Genomic DNA, 25235 nt, shown 5'->3' on the forward strand with positions numbered 1-25235 from the left:
CCCATTTTTTAATCAGATTATTTGGTTTTTTGCTATTGAATTGTATAAGTTGTTTATATATTTTTGAATATTCACCCCTCATTACATATATGATTTGCAAATATTTTCTCCCATTTCATAGGTTGCCTTTTCGTTTTGTTGATGGTTTCATTTGCTATGCAGAAGCTTTTTACTTTGATATGGTCCTGCTTATTTATTTTGGCTTTTGTGGCCTTTGATTGGTGTCAAATCTAAAAAATCATCACCAAAACTGACATCAAGGAGCATACCACCTATGCTTTCTACTAGAAGTTTTATGGTTTCAGATCTTACAGTCAAGTCTTTAATCCTTTTTCAGTTAATTTTTCTGTATTATGTAAGATAGTGGTCCAGTTTCATTCTTTTGCTTGTGGCTGTCCAGTTTTCCCAGCACCATTTATTGAAGAGACTATCCTTTCCCCATGGTTTATTCTTGGTTCGTTTGTTGTAAATTAATTGACCATGTATGCATGGGTTTCTTTCTGGGCTCTCTCTTCTGTTCCATTGATCTATGTATTTGTTTTTATGCCAATATCATACTGTTTTGATTACTATAGCTTTGTAATATATTTGGAAACAGGGAGCATGATGCTTCCAGCTTTGTTCTTTTTTCTCAAGACTGCTTTGGCTATTTGGAATCTTTAGTGGTTCCATACAAATTTTAGGATTGTTTGTGCTATTTCTGTGAAAAATGCCATTGGAATTTTGATAAGGATTGCATTTAATTTGTAGGTTGCTTTGGGCAGTATGGACATTTTAACAATATTAATTGTTCCAATCCATGAGCATGGAATATCTTTTCCTTTATTTATATCTTGTTAAATTTCTTTCATCAATATCTTACAGCCACTATTTCTTGAAATATTTATTCTTTCCACCCCTTTTTCTCTCTCCTCCCCTTCTGAGAATCCCATTATGCATATATTAGTATTCTTGTTGGTATCCCATAGATTTCTGAGTCTCTTCATTTTTTTCATTATTTTTTATTTATACTCCTCTGACTGGATAATCTCAATAAACCTATCTTCAAGTTCACTGATTCTTTCTTCTGTCTACTGAAATCTACCATTGAGCCTCTCTAGTAAATTTTCATTTCATTTATTGTAACTTTCAACTGCAGAATTTCTATTTGGTTCTTTTCTATAATTTCTATCTCTTTATTGATGTTCTTTGTTTGGCAAGACATCTTTTTCATACTTTCCTTTAGTTTTGTAGACATGGTTTCCTGTAGTTCTTTTAACATATCTAAAATAGCTAATTAAAGTCTTTTTCTACTAAGTACAACATCTGGGCTTCCTCAGTGTTCCTCAGTGACAGCTTCTATTGACTGATTGCCTTTTTACTTATATATGGGCCATTCTTTAATGTTTCTTTGCATGTCTTGTAATTTTTTGTTGCAAACTGGACATTTTAAATAGTATAATGTGGTATCTCTGGAAATGAAATTCTTCCCCCCAACTGCAGGGTTTATTGTTGTTGCTATTTGTTGTTGTTGTTTGTTTGTTTAGTGACTTTTCTAAATTGTATAAAGTCTGTATTCTTTGACATACATGACCACTTAAGTCTCTACTCAGTTGGCTTAGTGGTCTGCTAACGATTGGAGCTTGATTTCCTTAAATGCCAGAACCAATAAATCTCCTGGTTTTTGCCAAGTGTCTTTGTGTATGTTGGAGCATCCCTTCAATACTCAGCCAGGCAATTGACAACCACACCTTAGCCTTAACATCCTGATTTTACAGAGACTGAAAGTCAGCCAGAGGGGAGAGCTTAGGGCCTTCTCGGGTATTTATTAGCATGTGCACAGCCCTATGCATGCACATGGACTTCTAGATTCCCAGGAATATGTCAGAGCTTCTCAAAGTCTCTATAGACATGTCATCCTCTAGCTTTTCCTTATAAGCATTTTTTTAGCCTATTGTTTTCCCCAGCTGTTTTCCACTGTGTCAGGCAGCCACAAAGTTAAATAATTCCCTCTAAATGTTTTTGAAAAATGCTCCTGGGGAAAAGGCTCTTTGCATTGAATGATCTCTGAGTCAGATAAAATAAAGATAACCCTACAATTGGTGTCTTCCAGCGAAGTACTAGACAGGTCAAATAATGGAAATGAGGCTTTGAAGCAACTCCAATCCCATTTTGCTCCCTCCTGGGGCTTCTAGGCTTCTTGTTTTTGCTGTGATTACAGCCTGCTGGTTTTTAAGGCTACCACAGAGCTGGAAAGAGAGACATGGGACTAGGGCAGATAAAGCTCCACAAAGCTCATTGCCATTACTCAGATTCAGCTATTTTTCTTAAATAAATGCTGCGCAGATATCTGCAAGCATTTTGATAATTTCCATAATCCTGAAAAACGTCATTCTGACATTTTGTTCAGTTTTCTCTTTGCTTTTGTAGAAGAGAGAATACTGGAAGGTCATTACTTCACCATTTTTGTGGTCTCTTAAGTCTCTAATCTTGAGTACACATCTTTTTAAAATTCTGTGTAACGAAATGGAAGAACATATAAAGCCCTTCTACTGCATACTGAAGTAAAGTGGTTGTCTCAAATAAGAGCACTTGTGTAATTGTTTGAGTTACAAACTGAGCTAGCTGCTTTTTTCATGAAACACCATTTTTACTTGACAAACTAATGGTGTTACTCAGACATGAGTATTTGGCAGATGTTTTCTTGAGCATGAATGAAATGAGCCTGTCATTTCAAGGAAAATTACTGACAGAATTTGATTTCAATGATAAGTTTCAAACTTTCAAGCAAAAATAAGAATTGGGGAAAACTTATATATACCACTATGAGTTTGACAGCTTCCTAGTACTTATGTTTTTCTGATGACATTGGTGATGATGTTAATGAATGTAGTTTTTTGATATTACATAAAGAAATGTGTCAGTATTTGGAAGATCTGCATAATTCCATGAACCAATATTTTCCCAAAGGCCAATGCATGACATTAACAAAATCATCCATAGGTAAAAGATTCTTTCACAGTTTAAGATAGACCAATAGATTTTAATATAAAAGAGTACAAAAAGTTCATAGATATAGTTTCAGATTTCACTTTTCAACTAACCCTTAAGAAACTACCATTTGTCAAGTTTTGGTATAGTATCAAAGAAGAATATCTGTAATTATCTGAAAAGGCTACTAAAATAATCATTTTTCCAATTGCATCTCTCTATGCATAGCCTTTTTCCAACTGCATATCTCTATGCAGTTGGAAAAGGCCAGATTTTCCTCACGTATTTCAACTAAAATAACATATTATAACAGATCAAATACAGAAGCAAATATGAAAATCTAGCTATCTTCTATTAATCCAGACATTAAAGATATGTACAAAAGTGTAAAAAAGTGCTACTCTTCTCACTAATTTTTTTATTTAGAAAATACAATTATTTTTCTTAAAAAATATTTTATTCATATTAACATATAATGGGTTCATTGTTATTGTAAGGCAATTAACACAAATAGTTTTTAAATTCGTGTTTTAATTTCTACTATGATAAATTTCAAAAGTTATAACTCACATAAATAAAAGTACTTCAAGGCCCTCAATGATATTTAAAAGTACAAAAAGTTCCCAAGTCTAAAGAGTTTGAGAACTGCTATACTAGATTTTCTAAGATCAAAGCCCTAATCACAAACCAAATGGAAAATATAAAGGTGGCTATTGTTTAGTACTTAATTCAGTTGCCCATGTTTAGTGCCAATATTTTTGTGTGACCCATGTCGAAAATCTGCCCATTCATGCAGGCATGATGGTCAGAATTGTTTAATCTGCACAGAACTTTTTAGGCTGACCCTTTCTGCTTCTTGAATAGGCCATGCTTCTCTATCTCATAGCCTTTTTGCAAGGTTGTTACCTCTGTCAGGAAAGCTCTCCTACCCCTTCTCTGAACAATTCTTATTTACTCTTCAAATCTCGGCTCAAATGTCACTACCTCAGGGAAGCCTTTCCTGATCTATCCCTTCCAAACCTCTTATATCCTCCAGATTTGATTAAGACTCTCTAATTTCTTGTAGGTCCATTCACTTTTCTTTCATAGCACATATCTCAACTTGTAATTTTGTAGTGTTGAGATTATTTGATTAATGCCTTTCTCTTCTTCTAAACTTCAGCTCCACAAGAGCAAGTTCCTTTTTGCTTACCATTTTATACTCAATATGTATAACAGAGTTTGGCAGTATATATATGCAGAATGAGTCAATTATTTTCCAATATGAAAACCACATGTTGATGCAAGGAAGAGTGCATTTTATTGATTGTCCCATCATTTTAAATAATTTTTCAAATTGCCAACCATGAGTTATGAAAGATCTGTTGAAAACACTTTCTATTGTATGGACCTCCAAGTAAAAAGATATCTTAGCAGTAGAATCACTCTGAACGAAATTAGATTGCTTGATTTGCTTACACAGATGCTATTTCACAGAACTTTCTCCCAACTCATGCTTCTTAGTTTCCAAGCTTTTTAAAAAATAAAATACAAAAAGGCTTTTACTAATGGTTATGCTGATCCTTTCTCTAAAAATATCTTTTATTAAATGCAGGAGGAGATTGGATTCATGCTGTATTATTTCTTTTGGGACTAATGGTACATTTTCCAACTTCAGAAATTGTTTTTAAGACCGCAGAGGTATCAGATTAAACTAATGTGGTGACTACCTCAGGACAGTAGTATTTTATTCTATTTTTCTTCCAAGAATGTAACTATTAAAAATTACTACAGTTATTTATTCTTCACTTTATAATTTATTAACCGAGAGGATCATATTTCATTCTTCTTCCATTTAAGTAACTTTTGTGTTTGTTTTCATGCAGCATAGACAAATAGTTTTTCATTTGAGGGCTCTAGACTTTGACCCTATTTTAATTAGGAGACTTTTGAGATTTGGATAAAAGCAGCATATTGTCCTTTCAGATAGCCAGGCAATATTTGCAAGATCTGTCTAACCATCAGAGTTACAAACCCCCTTCAGATAATAAGTCTAGTATACTTTAATAGCAGTGCTTTCAGAATTTACAGCCTTTCCTTGAGAGCGCTCAGTGTTGATCTTATTACTAATCTCAAATGGTTTTGTTTTATACAGAAACAAATGGATATCAATGCTGCTATTCAAGCCTTGATCAAATCACATACTGCCCTACAGATGGAGGTAATATATCTGGCTTTTTTTACATTGGCACTCTCAATATACAAATTAAACAGGAATATTTTCCAGAGTCCAAAATATGGCTTTATCTCAAAGATTGTGTTTAAAACAGATTGAAAATAATAAAGCCATTTTTAAGAACAAAGTAGGCAATTTTAATAAACAGAAATATATGCATAGAATGTTTTTTAAGGAAAACCTTTAAAACAAAAATACAATATTGTTTAAGGATTTTTTTTAAGTAAGGAATTAGATACTATAGAAAAAAGTAGTTAAATGAAGTTAGCCGTTTCTTAAAATGGGATCTATCATCACTACTCATTTTTCTTATTTAAATTCTAATTTTTCAATGTATAATTTTTTAAGAAACATTATACAGTAGGCATAGTAAATGTTAAGTTTTATGTCAGCTTGAAAATTAGACTTTTGAGTGTAAATTTAATCTCTTATTTATGATCAAGATTAATAAAACATACACATATGCCTAACTGTTCTTTACATTCTACTGCCAACTCGTTGCACACAATAGGAATACATTTTTCTTCTGCCTTGATCCGTGTTAATCATTAGGGTTACACACTGGTGATGGTGACTCCATGCTTTTTTGCTAATATGATTCTTATGATGACTTGGCAGAGCTACCAGAATACTGAAATGACTTCGATTGACTACAGTGCAGAGATATTCAAAACCCTGAACTACCTTCGTGATTTAGTGCATAGCATCAAGAATCCTCTTGGCTCACGAGATAATCCAGCACAAATCTGCAAAGATTTGCTTAACTGTGAACACAAAGTATCAGATGGTAAGTTCTTGGTTTCCTCAAACTCTGATGTCTAATTTCATTTCATCATTTCAGTGTGTTTGAGATTTGCAGTGTATTCATTCCAAATCTTAGTTATTTTGATAAAACACTGGCAGAAGGCATTTTAAAGTCATCAAGAACCAAATACTCTTAGAGGGAGACATGCTTCTGATATCAGAGTATCCTTTCCCAAGGAGTCACGTTACAAAGGTCTTCTACTACACAGCCCTACTGATCCCCAACTTTTCTCAGCCTCCCCTAACTATATCACTTGCTTACACTTTGTGCTTGGAGCATATCATATTTATGTCAACAACTAAAATAGGAGGGGTTGAGCTTGAGTTGACAGACAGGAGCATCTGTCAGGACCACCAAAATTGGCATCATGAAGAAAGATATCATGCCTCCACTGCACCTCTTAAAATTATAATTTTTACAGAAAATGGAATTTAAATGCCTCATTTCAGAATCAGTGACTATGAAGATGGAGTGGTTTGTTATTCTTGGAAGTTTTTTATCCCTACACTGATACCCCAAAATCCATTAACCAGAGGTGTGAAAATGAATTTAGAATAGAACCATCAAGGAAAAGTTTTAAAGCGAATGGAGCAGTCATTATTACCTGATGCTAAGTATGAGAAACCTTATCTGATACAATATGTCATTTAATTTTAATTTCTATTGAGTATATGGTCAGCTGTACAGTCAATATTAGTAATCATTTTTTGCTGAAAACTCTAGTCCCAAAACAATGATGCAATGATTTGGAAAAAAAAAAACCAAAACTATGTATGTCATTCTGTAGGGTGAATAGTAGTCCATGTTTTGTTTATTTTAATTTTATATATATATACACACACCACACACACACACACACACACATTGATGTCCAAAAACATCTGCTTCCATTCTAGAAGTGCAATAAAAATATTTATTTTGTTTATATTAATGAAATGTTTAACTTCTATGCCCTAGATTACCAGAAAAACCAAAATAATATTTACAGTTATAGCTGCCTATAGTATTTCTAAGTTTGATTTTTTCCCCATATTTAAGGGCATAAAAATGCAATTCTATAGACTTGAAAGGAACAGAGACATTGTAAGACATACAAATCACTGAAATCTAATTCAAGGTCTGCCTTCCTTGTAGGAGAAATAGCTAAGTGGTGTGGATTGCAAGGTATCAGAAAGGTCTTTATGCCCAAAAATACTTTCACCACTAGGAGACGGTAAGTGCTGTAGAGAAATACAAAACAGCAGGAAAGGGGGATATGATAGAAAGTTGAGTGGGGGGTGAAGTTTTAAATAGAGTAGTTTGCTAAGGCATCTCTGAGAAAGTGACATTTGAGCAATATCAGAAGGAGGTAAGGGAACAAGCTACAGGAAGCCTCGGGAAAGAGCTTTCTGGGCAGAAATTAAAATGCAAGGCCTTGGGTCCTGAGAGTGTACTTAGCGTGTTCTAGGATTAGCAAGAAGGCCATTGTGACTAGAAGAGAGTGCATAAGGGAGAGAGTGGTGGGAAGTGAAGTCAGAAAGATATCAAGAAACCAGATTATATAGGATCTTATAGACTACTCAAAAGACTCCGGCTTTTACTGTAAGTAAGAAGAGAAGGCTTTGGAAGTTTCTGAGCAAAGGAATGACATGATTTGACTTAGACTTTTAAAATATTACTCTGGATGATGTATTGTAAATATAATGAAAACAAGGGTAGAAGAAGCCACTGAGAAGGCTGTTGAAATAATCCAGGTAAGAGATGATGATGGGTTGGACTAGAGTTGGTAGCAGGGGAAGTGATAAGAAATGGTCAAATCTTTGGATATGTTTTAAGGCAGAGCCCGCAGTTTTTGTTGATAATTTGGATGTGAGTTATGACAAACACAGAGTGATAAAGGATGGCTGTAAGGTTTTTGAGTAAGAGACTAGAAGGAGGGGGTTGCTGTTAATAGAGATGGAGAAGCAAGTTTAGAGAAAAGATCAGGAGTTCAGTTTTGGTTATATTTAGTTTGAGAAGTCTGTTAGACATTCAAGTATGAATGTCAAGTAGGTAGTTGGCTATTCAAGAGAGAAGTCCTGGCTAAGGGTAAAAATTATGAAGTCATTTGCTAAATATCAATCTAAATATTGATATCATCTAAATATCTAAATATCATCTAATGCCCTGAGACTGGTTAAGACTACCTAAAGAGTAGGTAAAGAAAGGAGAGAGAAGAGGACTAAAAACTGCGCCTTAGGGCTCTCCAATGTTTAGAGATCAGGGAGATGAGGAGAACTAGCAAAGAAAACTAAGAAGCTATCCCCAAGATAGGATGAAAACTAGATGAATGTGGAGTAAAGAAAATGCTTGCCCGAGGAGGACAGGATCCACTGGGTCAGTATCAAGTAAGGTGAAGATTGAGAAAGGCTACTAGATTTAGCCATGTAAACATCTTTGATGATCTTCACAAGAGCAATTTAGAGGAATGGTAGTGGTTAAAACTTTATCAGATTTTAAGAGAAATTGGAGGAGCCAGAGAGTTTCCACTCCCAGTGATGAAGCAGGTAATTCAAATTGCCTGGCTAACTTGAAAAAAAAAAAATTTAAGTTAAAAGCATCAAACAGCTAACAAAGTAGTGAGGAATTTTCAAGCCAAGATTTTGAAGAAGACAGCAGAGAGATGAACACAACACTTAGAGCTACTTTTGCTCTGGGTATGTTCAGAAACTGAGTACAGTCATGCACCACATAACGACATTTCGGTTCAACAATGGACCGCATATGGGATGGTATTCTCATAAGATTAGTACCATATAGCCTAGGCGTGTAATAGGCTATACCATCTGGGTTTGTGTAAGTATACTCTGTGATGTTCACACAGTGACGAGATCCAGATAGTATAGCTGTCTCAGTGAAACTGAAAGGTTATCAGTCAGCAATAAGGATGAGAGATAGGTATAATAAATTTGAGGGGAGAGAAAAAGGTTTCAAATTATTAACTAGGAGAGTGACAGAGGAAATGAACTAGGGAAACATAGTATTATTGTCTGGCAGCCTTACAAACATTTGAATTTAAAGTGAGGCCGGTCAGCCTGGTTGTGTTTTTCTCCAGCCACATTTAGCTGTGCAGATACAGGCACAGATTAGGCACAAAATTGGACTAATGCAAGGTTGAGGTTTTATAACTCAAGAACAATGAAGTGAGGCGGGGCAGAGATGTTAAGGAAGTCTCTAAGGAAATAATTACAGTAAAGGACTATGGGTTTTAAGCTGGATAGGAAGGGAAGTAAACACATGATTATGAGGGACAATGAAAAGTGGTTGTATCGATGGATAGTAGAATTTTTGGAATGGAAATGAAGAATTTTTAGAGTTAGGACTCTTGAGGGGATGAGCTGTAAAGAGAAAAGAGGTGAAATTATGGAGGAATTCCAGTTGTAGATAATAACAAAGGCTTGGCTATGGCCTTGGAAGTTAATGGTTAAAGTACATCGGGGGGCGGGGGGGCATGGGAAGGGTATAAGAAACTGAGAGGCCAAGGTGTTGAAAGTATCATCCATGTGGATTTAAAATCGCCAAGAATTAGGTCATAAATAGGTTTCCTGAAAGTGATAGCCAGCCAAAGCTAAAATCTTCAAAGAAAGAAAGTCGAAGATTACAACAGGAAGAGGTAATGGAGGACATAATGTGATGACAGTAATTTTACTTTGGAGTTGTTTTAGGGGAAAAGTGGGTAAGTGGTCTGGAGGTGGCAATGAGGAGCAAGAAAGACACCATCCCACCCCAGGCACCATGCTATAGAGGCTGAGGCAGAACTTGAAAGGGCAGCAAGGGAAGCAGTGTCCTCAAGGGAGAGCCAGTTTTAAGTTAGAACATTTAAGCCTACAAAAGATCTATTAGGGTATAATGCTTTATTTATAGCTCAGCGTATCCTGAAAAAATTATGAAGCACCTACCAGTTTACCGTTGTGCAACATAATGCCTGAATTCAAAGCATTCCACCCCATATAATAATGAGAGCTTGCTTGATGAAAAACTTTTTATAAAGAATTTGTTAGCTCACATAGTAGGTAGGAAACTATTTCTTGGAAGAGAAGAAATGGTGAGTGAAGGTATGTGTTTACACCATTAGATAAGAATGGAAGCCTGCATCAGATCCTGGTGATAAATCCAACTCTAATTTCTACAAACTACAAAATGTTCAAAATTCTGAGGAAATGGGAAAAAAAGGGACGGGGGGTAGGATCTCTTTCACCCCATTTCTTCCATACGTCAATAGACCAGTCGTTCTCCAAATGTGGTCCCTGGACCATAGTTAAATTTTGTTGAAATGCAAATTCTCAAGCCCTGCCCCAGACTTAATGAATCAGCAACTGTGGGGATGGGGCCCAGCTATGTGATTTAACATGGTTCTAATGCCACTAAAGCTTGAAAACCACTGCAACAGAGGACAGTCCCTACTATTGGTGCTATCAATTCAGCAAGTATTCACTTTGAAGAATTAGTAGAACAGTAGAGGGGAGAATAGTCAAGGATGTTTTGGAAGTCTAAAATGATGGACCAGTCCTCTGGATGAGCTAGAGGAATCTTTGCTGTAGGGTAAAGGTGGAATGGCTGAGGATTTCTACCTATTGTAGAAAACAACATTTGACAAATACTGTTTGATTGTTTTGCCTTTTTAATGCAAGAAACCAGAGCTACCTCATTCAAAAATTTCTGCCCTTTGCATTTGGAATAAGGTGCTATTTCAATATTCTGAACCTGTTAACTCTGGAATTAAGATGCTAGCTCAATACTGTTTCAGCCTGAGTATTTCCTGTAGGCTAACTTTAGACCCCATTTGATTCTCCTAGGCACCTGGTGAAAGCAAAGATTGGCAGGCTTACACCAGCTGTAGGGACTTCAGTTTTTCCCACTTACAAATCTGATGAAGAAAACACAAAAATGATAACCATTTAATAGTACATTTTTCTTTCTGAAAACAAAAAATGTTTTATTATTTTTATTTTAATTATCATAAAGATATATTTTACCTCAGGGAGATTGAAGAAGTTGTTCCTATTTTTAAAAAAAAAACCTTCATTTTTAAACTCTATAATGATATAGAACAGAAATATACACATATGCCACATTAACTGCAACTTTTCTATTAACTATGTAACTTTAGACAATTCACTTTAAGCTGATGAGCTCATCTTATCTGTAGAATTAAGCAATAAATTCAGCCATTCTATCATTTTTTATTAAAATTATGAAATACCCTTAAGTTGATGTGTGTGAAAAATACAGTATTTTCACTATCAATTTTATATAATGCTTGCAGCTTTCATTCATCCACTAAATGTAAATATCTTTATAATCTTCTGAGTTTTTTACAGGTAAGACTGTGAAAATATATATTTAAAGTATTATGATAATTTGTAAGTATGTTTCAAATGTATTTTAGCATGGCGTTTAAATATCTTTACATTTTACAATAAACTAATAGGAAAATACTGGATTGATCCAAATCTGGGATGCCCTTCAGATGCCATTGAAGTTTTCTGCAATTTCAGTGCTGGTGGTCAGACATGTTTATCTCCTGTTTCTGTGACAAAGGTATGTAATGAATTTTAGAATTTATGTCGGTACTTGCCCATTATCAGTGAACAATGATGTTTAAAATTCTGTCACCTTAAATAGTTATGAATTTTATGAATGGAAGCAAAGTATCATTTTCTACCATATATAAGAAAGAAATGTTTTGTTTTTTAAAAATAATCCTAGTAAATCTTGACGTTTTGATTGTTTATTTTTATGATTGGCTTACTCTACTGTCTGTGCTTTCATAACATTTATGAAACCTAAAGCTTAACCCATAACATATATTGAAGATATCAAAACTGCATTTCTTTTTTTTTTTTTGGTTAAACCAGCTTGATATTACCCAGAACTTATTTCTCTTTGACAAAGAACTGATGCACGTGCCTGCTGTATGCTCTAGCCATCATAAAAAGGCAGCAGCTAAAATGTTCAGTCTGTTAGTCTCTCTAGCCACTTATCATTAGACTGTCTCTCCTCTGAAAATATCCCCCTTCACTAACCAGGGTGATTCCCCGGTTCATCTCAATAGGGATTCACTATTATTACCCACAAAGCAGAGGAGGGAAGGATGCTTCCATTCGGAGGGAATCCGTGTACCTCTAATGAAGAGCAACATGATAATCCTACTTCCAAAATATCCACATGACCATCCTCATTCCCCTGGATTTGGCCCAGGATTTTTATTTGGATTATCATAGAAGAGAAGGGGGGAGGGGTGTGCACAGAAGATAGGAGCAGTGAAGGAGCTGCACTGTAGTTCTTTCCTTGACTGAATCAATTCTCCCGTTTCTCCTATTCATAAAGACCTGAGAAAGACTGGGCAGGCAGTGGAAAGAACAGTAGACTTGGAATCAGGGACCAGGGTTCTAGTCTTTATTCCTCTACTAACCTGAGAAATGATCCTGTGAGCCACCAGAGAGCCCACCCTGTGCCAGGCACTGTGCTAGGTGAATGGCACTTGGCACCTCACATCCTCAGAACAACTCTGTCATGTTGGTACCATACCCAGCTTTACCAACAAGGAAACTAAGGCTCAGAAAGGTTGAATATTTTGTGAGTTTGTGATTCTCGTCTGTAAAGTGAAGGAATTTGAACTACCTAAACTCTAATGATCCTTGTGATGGTCCTTCCATGTTTTCATCCTAGGCCCTTCCTTTGCCTTCCTCTCTTTTCCTAAGGCTTTACGTTTTTTTATTGTCATTTCTTCATTTTTTTTTTCCTTCTTTGTTACCTCATAACTGATACTTTTCAAATTTTATGTTTCGAGATTAATATAAATTTCTCAGTAGGAACCATTTCTATTCACTTATGTTATGACCATACCCCCACTTGAATAAGGCTAAAATAATAGTAATAATAATAATGTCTAAAGCTATATAAAATTCTGCTTTCTCGTCCAAGCCTGGAAAATGTGCAGTCAGACCTCCTTGCTCCAATTTTGCCCTAATTGTTCACTTTATTAGTTAATACTTGTTCATGCATTCATTCATTCAATAAACATTTGTTGATAACTCACTGCATGACCAGAACTATATTAGGGACTGGCAACACGAAGAGTAAGATTCTCTCCTTGTCTTTAAAGGTTCTCATAGTTAGAATTACTCAACCAAGTTATTATTATAACTTGTAACTTATCTTTGGAAACTCAAAAAAAAATCTTCAAATGAAAGTATAGACAGAATTTTAGGGTTTTATGAGAAAATTATTAAAGCATTAATCAACAATAAATTATTAATGCAGATAACATTATGAAAAATATCTTCATTTTTTTTGTCATATCTAGTAGCCTAGTGATATGCTGAAGCCAGCTCATACTAGCTCAGGAGAGCCTATTGTTAATATCTCTTCCCAACTCCATGTTCAATGACACCATCTTGATAGCCTGAAATCAGCCATGGTCATGAAAATCAGAAAACGCTATAAATCAGGAATCCCCCCCTACCCCACCCTTGTAAGAGCCAGTGGTTAAGCATTACCAGAACACCACTGACTGGCACTTAGATGCCAAGAAAAGTAGTTTTCTCAAGGCTGCCTTTCAAGGACTTTCCTCAAGTTTCCCCAAACTATAAGTTTCTCAGTTGCCACATCTTATAATCTGCATATTGTTTCTATGACATTAGTTGGAGTTTGGAGTTGGGAAAGTCCAGATGAACTTCCTTCATTTATTGAGCTCAGAAGCCACCCACATCATCACCATTCACTGTCTAAACACTCCATTGTGGACAAGTGCTCAGACAAGCGGCTCAGGATTGCCTATTGGTTTTAAGGGATGGAATGGCCAGATTTTTGAAGAAAACACTCTACTTGAACCTAAAGTGCTTTCAGATGACTGCAAGGTAAGGGAATGACACTTTTAGAATTGTTCAATATAACTAACTTAAAATTGATAAAACTATAAAATTACAATAATGAGATTAAGACTTTGCAAACTGCAGATACAGAAAAGTAGTAAGTTTTAATGTACCTGATTTGTAATAACCATACATTTTTCAGAATCAATCATTTGCTTATATCATACCAACATTTGCCATACCCATTGCTCATCCATGGATTTTTATATGCAAAACAGGTGTTAATACATAAATTTAATTTTTATTCCCCTATGAAATAATTATGTGACACCTGGATAGATAGATGATAGATAGATAGACAGATAGATAGATAGATAGATAGATAGATAGATAGATAGATAGATAGATAGATAGATAGATAGATGGATAGATAGATAGAGAAGGCATATAGATAAATAGATTTCTTTCATATATTTTCACTACTGGGATTCTACATCTCATTACTTCATGGAAGACAGGTTATAGAGGCAAGTCAGTTTTATTTCATTTTGTCAGTCCCTATACCTGATACCAAATATGGGAGTAATTGCAGATTGACTGGCCCTACCAATCAATAATTGAATCGTAGCCCATTTTAAAATTAAATAATGAATGTTATGAAAAATACATAATTTTAAAACATTGTGTTATAGAGCAGATGTTGGCAAATTACAGTCCACAGATTAAATCCAGCCCACCACTCATTTTTGTAAGTAAATGTTATTGAAACACAGCCACACTCATTTGTTTACTTATTCTCTATGGCTTTTATCACACTGCAATGGCAGAGTTGAGTAAATGTGACAGAGACTGTATGGCCCACAAAACCCAAAACATTTGCTATCTAGCCCTTTACAGAAGCGTTTGCTGATACCTGCTACAGAGAATAGAGTTGTCCACTTTACACACATATCATTAATGACTTTAAGTAGCTTGATTTCCTGTTCTTGTGTACTAAGAAGCCCATGATTTAACATGTCTTACCATTTCCAGGGGACTCTACTTTTTCATAACATTTCATTTCCAGACAAATAGTGCTTGGGTATTTGAAAAATCATAGCCGAACGGTCAGAAGTATATGGCTCATTCTCTGTAAGTGAAGAGGTCAATATTACCAACAAATTCATTTAACTTGTACAGTTTTGTCCAGAACTTTCAGTAACTCACTACTGTCTCTGAGACACAGTCCAAACTTATCAGCTCTTCATTCAGCACTTAGAACAGTCAGACTTCAACCTACCTTTCTAGCTTGGGCTTTCATCAGCTGTCTACCCTAAACTATGGCCAAACTGGTCTATTCATAATAATAATAATAAGATCAACAATTCCTACTACTAGTTATTGGGGACTTACTATATGGCAGGTACCATGTATTACATGTATTATTTTATTTAATTATAACAGCTTTGTCAAGAAGTTATTGTCAGTCTCGTTTTATAGGTAAGAAAGTGAAGGTATAGGAAGGTTAAGTAACTTGCTCAGGGTCACGCAGCTAATTAGTGATGGAGCAAGAAATGAACCCCAGGTTTGTACAGCTCCAAAGCCCATGCCACACTATACTGCTAGAGACTTTTAATTGAAATCTCATTTAATCCTCACAACTCTATGAGATAGGTTTTTATTATTCCCACTTTTTATGTGAGGAGAATGGTGGTACCTGGATTTCTATCAAAATCTGTTCCAGGCCAAAATCTGTGCACTTAAACCCCATGCTAGGCTTATTTTCACAACCACCTTCTTCTTTTCCAACTGTTTTTTCTTTTTTTTATGCATGTCATTCTCTTTCTCTGAAATACCCTTTTATAACCAAGTGATAATTCTAGGCATACTTGAACACCCATCTTAAATTCTGAACTCTGAATTCACAAAGCTTTCCCTGACTACTCCAGTTGGAAATGAGAATTTAGTGCTCATCGTCTACATTGTTTATATTGCACTTACCATATATGGTCTTGTATTGTGGCATTTATTTATGTTTCTCCTCTCTCCCACTAGATTTATAAGCTGCTAGAATTCAAAACCCAGAACTAATTTATTCGTCTTTATATTTCCCAAACACTGTAAGAAAATAGAGGGTTACATCTTATTCAACTGTGACAAATGAACCTAGTGTTCGATAAATATTGCTTGAAAGACTTACTGAGTTAATCCAACAGTGTCTTACACCCAGAACTCTAGTTCTAGATATCACACCAACCCTATGACTTTAGTCATTTATCTTCAGTTAGCTTCAATTGCCTTAGCTTAAAATGGAATTTATAGCTTAAGTAACCTCTCAAGTTTCTTTAGATTTTAAAATTTATAACATGATAATTCTGTGAATGAATAAGTGAATAAACTCTTCTTGAATAAAAAGCTTTACAAAACTAGTCAATTGTGTTTCTCCATTTTGTCTTGTTGAATCTCAATCATAGGACTATTTTATGATATATTTCTGTTCCATAGTAGAATTTATCAGAAGCAAAAGAGCACACTGTAATAAGAGAAAAGGAAAGGCCTAGAAGGAAGAGAAGAAAGAAAGAAATTATATAACAGTAACCTCAAAATGGAAAAAAAGAGACCTAAAAGATGTTTCAACAAAATTATAATTTACTTCTGACTGAAGAGACTCTGGTTACTTCCTGCCTAAAGTACAGAGAGGCTGAGATAGCTCATTCCCTTTCATCCAAGAAAAATGCTCATCCTGAAGAATCAGTCCCAAATAAGGGAACACAGAACAGATGGGTATTACTCATATTAAGAACGGTTCAACCTTTTAATTCATGTCTGTTCCAATGATCCATAGGCAACAAAAACAGAAGCCTAGCGTTAGCCTCTGAAACTGAAAAATCAGAACACACAATGCTATTTAGAGAAAGGAATAAGGCCATGTTTTCAATTATTCATAGTAATTGTTACCATTTATTGAGCACTTACTTTGTGCCAAACATTATTCTAGGCACTTTATATTCATTACCTCTAATCCTTAAAATAAATCTTCATTGTCTATGAAGGGTCTTGTCTACTGAGAATGACTGCTAATGAAACAGTTACATATTAAAGTATTGTGTTCTTATTTTACAGATTCAAGATGGCAGCTGGCATAAGGCAAAATTCCTTTTTCACACCCAGGACCCTAATCAACTTCCAGTAATTGAAGTACAAAAACTTCCTCATCTAAAAACAGAACGGAAGTTCTACGTTGAAAGCAGTTCTGTATGCTTTCTCTAAAGTCTCTGAATTAGTTCCGAATTCACGCTGTTGGCCAGGTAATTGCTGCAGAGGGAAAAATATAGACAGAAAGATACTATCATTATGAAATGCATGGAATAAAGCATTGGCTAAATCTTAAAGAATCTCAGGAAGAAAAATACTTCCTCCTAAGAAGGAGAAAAGGCATTTTTTAAAGGACTTTAATTGATAAAGTATTTAATTCTTTTAAAAATTATATTGTTCTGAGCTTTCTCAGAGAATTCCCTAGAACTTAAAATTTATAAACACGGAATTCTTCAGGGTATCCTATATTTTTTGACTGTCTCAGAGCAAAGTACCCATTAGACAGCTGGAGATGCAGAGCACTATGGAGCAATACTGGCTAATGCTCCCAAATGTGCATGCTTCTGTCTAAAAATTACAAGCCACAGTCTAATGTGTCTTATTTTCCCAAATACTAAGCTGTGTTCAGGTCCCCAATGGGCATAGACATCTCAGCTGGTGGTACACTACCTCTTACATGTTGCCTTTTTGTGTTGCTTGGTGCTCTTTCTGAAACAAGGTGCTTGTGGCTTTCGTAAACTATTTTCTTTTTTCGTCTTTGTCATTCTTTAAGAGTGTATGTACTGGTTACATCAAGATGTGTTTTGGTTGTTGGTACTCATTTTAATTTGTTTGGTCACACACTTAATAACAAATAAAATATTATTTATGTGAAGTTCTTGTTTTATTTTAAAATTCTCTTTGTGGTTATGGAATCAAAGCCAGCGCATTATAACCTGTGCTTATTCACGAGAGAATTGGGAGGTTTCTTTTGTTTTTTTATTTTTTAAATTGTTGTAAAAAATATTAAAGGCCAGCTACATCCAGTAGTAGGTTTGAGTTAGAGTTTGGGTGTTGTGATATACATACTATTTTTAAAATTCATGATCATCTGGAATGATACTTTGTGTATATATATTTTGTAAAGTTTTTATTCAGCAAATCTTTTGAAGTTGCTGCTGTTTTAAATTATAAAAACTTTGTATTTCTGCTTCATAGAAATTACATGTTTTTGTAATATTCATTGATTTTCTTTCACTGTTCTTAAATTTAATGTGTTGAGACCTAAAAGAATTCAATTTACCAGTCTTTAGAGCAAGATTCAAGAAAAAGATCAGTCTTTGCCATTTAAAATAGACTCAGCCAGTTCAGACGTTCCTTGTTGTCAGAGAAATGTTAGTTCAGTATTAAAAGAAAAATATTATACCTTTTGGTATATAGAAAATCTTGTACATCCATTATAAACATACCTTTAGCCACAGCAAACCGTACTTACCTATCTATAATAAAAATGTGCTTTAAATCTTTTCTGGTAGTATTTGTTTTTCTTCTTTTGTTACCATATCCTTTTATTATATATGATAACACCTCTGGCATGGTCCACTGTGCTATATATATATTTACATTATTAGAAAGTATCTGTTACATGCCTATAAAAGGATTATAGGACCTATTTCCGATTTGTACAAAATGATATCATGGCACAGAAATAAACTCTCTCATTTATGGTCAACTGATTTTCAACAAGCATGCCAAGACCATTGGATGGGAAAAGGACAGTTTTTTCAACAAATGGTGATGGGAAAATTGGATATCCATATGCAAAAGAATGAAGCTGTACCCTTACCTTACATCATATACAAAAATTAACTCAAAATGGATCAAAGTCCTAAATGTAAGAGCTAAAACTATAAAACTCTTAGAAGAAAACCTAGGGGAAAGGCTTCATGACATTGTGTTTGGCAATGATTTCTTGGAGATGACACCAAAAGCACAGTCAACAAAAGAAAAAGATAAATTGGACTACATCAAAATTAAAAACTTCTGTGCATCAAAGGACACTATCAAAAGAGTGAAAAGACATTCCACAAAATGGAAGAAGATATTTGCAAATCACATATCTGATAAGGGATTAATATCCAGACTATACAAAGAACTCCTACAACTGAAAAATAAAACAAACAAAACAAAAACAAGCTACTCAATTGAAAAATGAGCAAAGGACTTAACAGACATTTCTCCAAAGAAGGTACACCAAATGGCCAGCAAATGAAAAGATGCTCAATATCACTAGTCATTAAGAAAATACAAATCAAAACCATAGTTAGATACCACTTCACACCCAGTAGGTTGGCTATTATCCAAAAAAAAAAAAAGGAAAATAACAAATGTTGGTGAGGATATGGAGAAATTAGAACCCTTGTATATTTCTGGTGGAAATATAAAATGGTGCAGCCACTGTAGAAAATAGTTTGGCAGTTCCTCAAAAGTTAAACATAGAATTACCATATGATCCAGCAATTCTATTTGCCTATATACTCAAAGGAATTGAAAGAAGGGACTCAAACAGATATTTGTACACCAGTGTTCATAACAGTATTATTGAGAATAGCCAAAAGGCGGAAACAACCCAAATGTGCATCAACAGATGAACTGATAAACAAATGTGGTATGCACATAGAGTGAAATATTTGGCCTTAAAAAAGGAATTAAATTCTAATATATGCCACAACATTGATGTACCTTGAAAACATTATGCTATGTGAATTAAGCCAGACAAAAAAGGACAAATATTGTATGATTCCATTTATATGAAGTACCAAGAATAGACAAATTCATAGACAGAAGATACAATAGAGGCTATCAGAGGCTGGGTGAGGTGGGAAAGGAGAATTATTTTTAATGAATCCAGAGTTTCTGTTTGGAAGACTAAGTTCTGGAGATGCATGGTAATGATGGTTGCACGTTGTACTTAATGCAACTCAATTGTACACTTAAAATGATTAACACGACCAATTTTAAGTTATATATTTTACCACAATTTTTTCTTTTTCTGAGGAAAATTAGCCCTGAGCTAACATCTGTTGCCAGTCTTCCTCTACTTTATATGTGGGTTATTGCCACAGTGTGGCTGATGGGTGGTGTAGGTCTGCACCTGGGATCTGAACTGCAAATCCAGGCCACCAAAGCGGAATGTGCTGAGCTCAACCACTACACTACAAGCCCAGCCCCCAAAATTTTTAAAAATGGGGCTATGGCAAAAATGTCTGATTTCCTGCTTGAGGAACATAGAAATGTTTTTTAAAAGAAGCAGAGGATGATTCTAAATGAAGGAAACCATAGTTTTTACTCTAGTTTCAATCTACATGCTATACCTTCTTTTCCCCCACAAAAAAACTTATTTCAGCAACATAAATGATTTTCCTAGATATCACTTAAGAGATATATATAAAATAGAAATACCTTACTCTATGTGTATGTTTTGAATTCCTGAAATATTAAATTTAAAGCAGACTTTAATCAACTTAATCATAGGCAGTATAGTATAGTGGTTAAGAGTGTTCTGAGAATTAGCTGTGTGACTTTGGGTATGTTATATATTCTTCATTGCCTCAGTTTCTTCACTGCAAAATAGGGATAATAAATGTAAAAATCTGTATTAGTTAGAGTTCTCCAGAGAAACAGAACTAGTAGGAGATATAGATAGATGATAGATATAAGTAGAGATATAGATTTTATATATAATAACATACAAATAATATTAAATTATAATATATTATACATAAAAATATATATTATACATAATTTAAATGTATAATATATACATAATTTAAACATAAATTATATTTATGTATAATATATTTTTATTATATGTGTATACATTATATGGAGATTTATTATGATGAATTGGCTCACACAGTTATGGAAGCTGAGAAGTCAAGTCCCACAATCTGCAGTCTGCAAGCTGGAGACCCAGGAAAGCCAGTGATGTAATTAAGTCCAGAGGCCTGAGAACCAGGGGAACCAATGATTAAAACCCAGTCTGGGGGCTGGCCCCGTGGTGTAGCGGTTAAGTGTGCCTGCTCCACTGCCGGCAGCCCAGGTTCGGATCCCGGGCGCACACCAATGCACGGCTGGTCAAGCCATACTGTGGCGGCGTCCCATATAAAGTGGGGGAAGATGGGCACAGATATTAGCCCAGGGCCAGTCTTCCTCAGCAAAAAGATTGGCATGGATGTTAGCTCAGGGCTGATCTTCCTCACAAAAAAAAAAAAAAAAACCCAGTCTGGGGGCCAGAGAAGATGAGATGTCCCAACTCAAGCAGGCGGACAGAAAGCAAAAAGGGGCGAATTCCTCCTTCTTCTGCCTTTTGTTCTATTCGGGCCCTCAATGGATTGGATGATGCTCACTGACATGGAGGAGGGCGATTTACTTTACCAAGTCCACTGGTTCAAATGCTAATCTCATCCAGAAACACCCTCACAGACACACCCAGAAATAATTTTTAATCTGGGCCCATCAAATTGACACGTAAAATTAACTATCACACTATCTCACTTGGTTTTTGAGTGGATTCAATAAATTAACATGGGAAAGTACTTAAAACTGTGCCTGGCACAATGTAATTACTCTGTATACATTAGCTGCCGCTATTGCCTTCATCATTCTCGTCGTCATCATCAACATCACTAAAGATTTAATATTCCATGATAAACTCCATGATAGTCATCACCAAAGGAAGTTGTGGTAAATCCTTTAATAAAATAATACATCTATTTTAAATACATCTGTGCCATCTCCATAATTTATTTTGTTAGTATAGATATTTTATATTTTTATTATACATATTAAATATAAAGACTTTCTAAAAATAAGGTGCAACTGTAATTATACATAATTACAAAATGTGCCTTGCTTTTCTCCCCATTTTTGTATATTAACGCAGAAATTACAATGGTCATTATAAGGTAAATATCACAAATCTTTCCAGTAATATAAAATCATAGCAGGAGGACAATTGAACTTAGAGGCAGAAAACTTAAATTCAGTTCCGACCCTCCCACTCATTGTTTTTGGGTACTTGGTTAAGTCACTAATTTTCTGTTTCCTTATCTATATTCGGCAGATTTTCTATCAGTTATGAGAGAGGTGTGTTAAAATCTCCAACTATGATTGTGGACATGCCTGTTACTCCTTTTAGCTCCTACTTTTTTACTTTATACATGTAATTGCATTTACAATTGTTGTATCCAGTGGTGTACTGGTAAATATTTAACAACTAGCTCTCCAAGGGGAAGAGGAGAAACAATCCCTAATTTGTAGCATTTGCCGGTTTTCATGGTGTAAATACTCAGACCATGCCAATTTTAAGCTACTGTTGTGTTATTAACTGACCATGAAATTGGGAAGAGATGCACATATTGGCTCTTGCAAGCTGGTCCATGTTGGCTCCTGCACTGATGATAGCATCCAGTTAGAGTAATTACTTTATCATTATGAAATGTGCTTTTTATCTCAGGTACTGTTTATTGCCTTCATGTCTATTTTGTCTTTTACTAGTATAATTATACCAGCTTTCTTTTTGTTAGTGTTTATATGGTATATCTTTGTCCATCTTTTTATTTTTAACCTTTCTGCATCCCTTTGTTTAGGCATATCTCTTGTAGTCAGCATACAGTTGTATTTTTGTTTATTTTTAATCCATTTTGACAATTTTAGACTTTTAATTAGAGTATTTAGTCTATTTACAGTTGATGTAATTACCATTAAATTTGCATTTAAATCTGGTATTTTACTATTAGTTTGTATTTGTCTCGTCTCTGATTTGTTTCTTTTTTTCCTTCTTTCTTGCCTTCCTTTGGATTGGTAAAATATTTTTATTATTCCATTTTCCCTCTTTTAGCTTGTTGGCTATACATTTTTTAAAAATTTCTGTTAGTGGCTACCCTAAAGACAATAATAAGCATCCTTGACTTTGTAGAGGCTACATAAATTAGTACTTTTCCACTTTCCAGACAACTAAAGGATGTTACAAAATTTTAATTCCACTTATCTGTCTCTGAGATTTTAGCATGATATTATTATGTATTTTAATTCTGCACATATTTAGAATCCTGCAGGATATTATTATTTCCTAATATTTTAAACCTACAATATTTATTTAGTTTGATCCACCTGTTTACACTTTCTTGTGCTTTTCTTTCCTTCCTTCATTATAATGCTTTCATCTGGGATAATTTTCCTTCTGCTGCACAACTTACTTAAGTATTTCTTTAACAAATTGTTTCAGTTTTTTGTTTGTCTAAAAACTCTTTGTTTTGTCGGTAGGAATTTTCGCTGGGTGTGGAATTCCAGATTGTCATTTATTTTCTTTTTAAAGATGTTCTGTTGTCCTATAGCTTCCATTATTTTTGTTGAAAAGTTAGCTGTCAATTTTGGTTTTGCTCATCTGAAGGGTTTTTTGTTGTTGTTGTTTTGCTTTTAAGATTTTTTTTTTGTCTTTGGTTTTTAACAGTTTTACTACAATGTGCTTAGGGTAGTTTTCTGTGTAATTATTTTCTTGGGATTCAAAGAGCTTCTTCAACCTGTGACTTGATCTCTCTGGTAAGCTTTAGAAAACTTTTGGCCAGGATTTCTTCAAATATTACTACTGCTCCTTTGACTGTTCTTTCCTTCTAGGACTACAATTACACATATTTTAGACATGTATACTGGGTCACGTATATCTCTTATGCTCTTCTCTGTGTTTCTCATCTTTTTTCTCTTTATGCTTCAGTTTATACATTGCTTCATTGATTTATCTTTTAATTCACCAACCCTATTTTTGCTATGTCTAATCTGCTGTTAAACCTACCTTTGAGTTCTAAATTTTAGAAATTGTATTTTTCAGTTCTAATGTGTTCACTTAATTTTTTATAGATTCCATTTCCTTGAGGAAATCTTCCATCTTGTCATTTATCACTTATTGAGAATATTAATCATTGTTGCCTTAAAATCCCTATCTGAGTATTCCAATATCTACATGTCTTAAAGTGGTTTTTTTATATTGTCTATTTTTTCTTTTAGTTTCCAGTCATTTAGTCTTGTCTCTTGGCATATATAACAATTTTTATTAAATGTCATGCATTATGTGTGAAAACTCTCAGAAGCTCTGAATTAAAATAGCTCGCTCTTGAGACAATTTAATATCCATTTGGCAGACAGTTGGATTCAATCAATGATTGAGATAGTTCAAGACTGGGCTAAAGCCTTGGCCTTCTGAGAGCTATTCTAATTCTAGTTTTCTATTACTCTTATGGGGTAGCACAAGAGTACCCCTTGAGATGTCTCACCTGAAGACCTATGGTGCAGAGACCTTATCCTCCTTTGTTGGTCCTGAACTCCAAGTTTCATCTCACTCTCCTCCCCACTCTCCCACACTCCATCAGTCTTGAAGACTGCCAAAACTCTAGGACACTGTTTTTCTGTGCAGCATTTTCCCCCAGGGAAAAAAGTACTGGACAAGGTCCAATTCATTTTAGTGTATTTCCTTCTTCCGTACTTATCATCTAGCCCTGGCTGCTTTGTATGGTCATTGATGCCATCAAACATCTATTTTTATATTTATCTGGATTTTATACTTGTTCTTAGCAGCAGGTTTGGTCTGATATGAGTAATTCCATCATAGCTAGAAGCAGAAGTTTCCTTATCTATAAAAAAGGAAAAAAATTCGTGACCTTTATTGTCTTTTTTAGTAGTTGCCTAGGGACTACAGTATTAAGCTCTAATTCATCACTGTCTAATTAGAGCTAATAGTGAATTATTTCAAGTAAAATCTGGGGACTTTGCAACAGTATTCTTCCACTTAATCTCTTCATCCTTTGTGTTATTGTTGTCATATATGGTACATCTGTATATATTCTAAATCCAACAATATTGGTTTATAATTTTTGCTTTAAATATTTGTATATTTTCTTAATTATGAGAATAAAATTAAATATATGTAAATTTTTTCTGTAAATCCAAGTTACCATCTGGCATCATTCCCCTTCATCTGAAGAATTTCTTTTACCATTTCTTGCAGTGAAGGTTGGCTGGTGGTTAATTCTGTTTGTCTTTATTTCACCTTTATTTTTGAAAGATATTTTCTCTAGATATAGAATTCTTGGTTCCATTTTTTTTAGTATTTTGGGTATGTCAGTCTAAAGTCTCTGAGCTGTATTGTTTGTGATGAGAAGTTAGCCATCATTCATATTGTTGTTCCCATATGTAATATGTCATCTTTCTCTTGCTTCTTTCAAGATTTCTCTTTATCCTTCTTTGGTTTTCAGCAATTTTTCTATGAAACTATAACTCTATAGTTATCCTACTTGGGCTT

At 34.5% G+C, this 25235-nt stretch overlaps 1 protein-coding gene across 1 annotated transcript in view; it reads left to right on the top strand.

Moving 5' to 3' along the window:
* The window catches only part of COL24A1 (collagen type XXIV alpha 1 chain), a 346899-nt gene extending 328507 nt beyond the window's left edge, over positions 1-18392 (top strand). Inside the window, exons 57-61 of the mRNA XM_087448191.1 lie at positions 5105-5170; positions 5804-5972; positions 11440-11549; positions 13655-13870; positions 16928-18392. Coding sequence (XP_087304317.1) covers positions 5105-5170; positions 5804-5972; positions 11440-11549; positions 13655-13870; positions 16928-17074 — 708 coding nt within the window. The 3' untranslated portion in view covers positions 17075-18392. The remainder of the gene's footprint in view (positions 1-5104; positions 5171-5803; positions 5973-11439; positions 11550-13654; positions 13871-16927) is intronic.
* Positions 18393-25235: the final 6843 nt, after the last annotated feature.

This window comes from Ceratotherium simum, chromosome 2 (genome assembly GCF_057802395.1).
Source record: "Ceratotherium simum simum isolate JZ-2026a chromosome 2, ASM5780239v1, whole genome shotgun sequence".
NCBI lineage: Eukaryota > Metazoa > Chordata > Mammalia > Perissodactyla > Rhinocerotidae > Ceratotherium > Ceratotherium simum.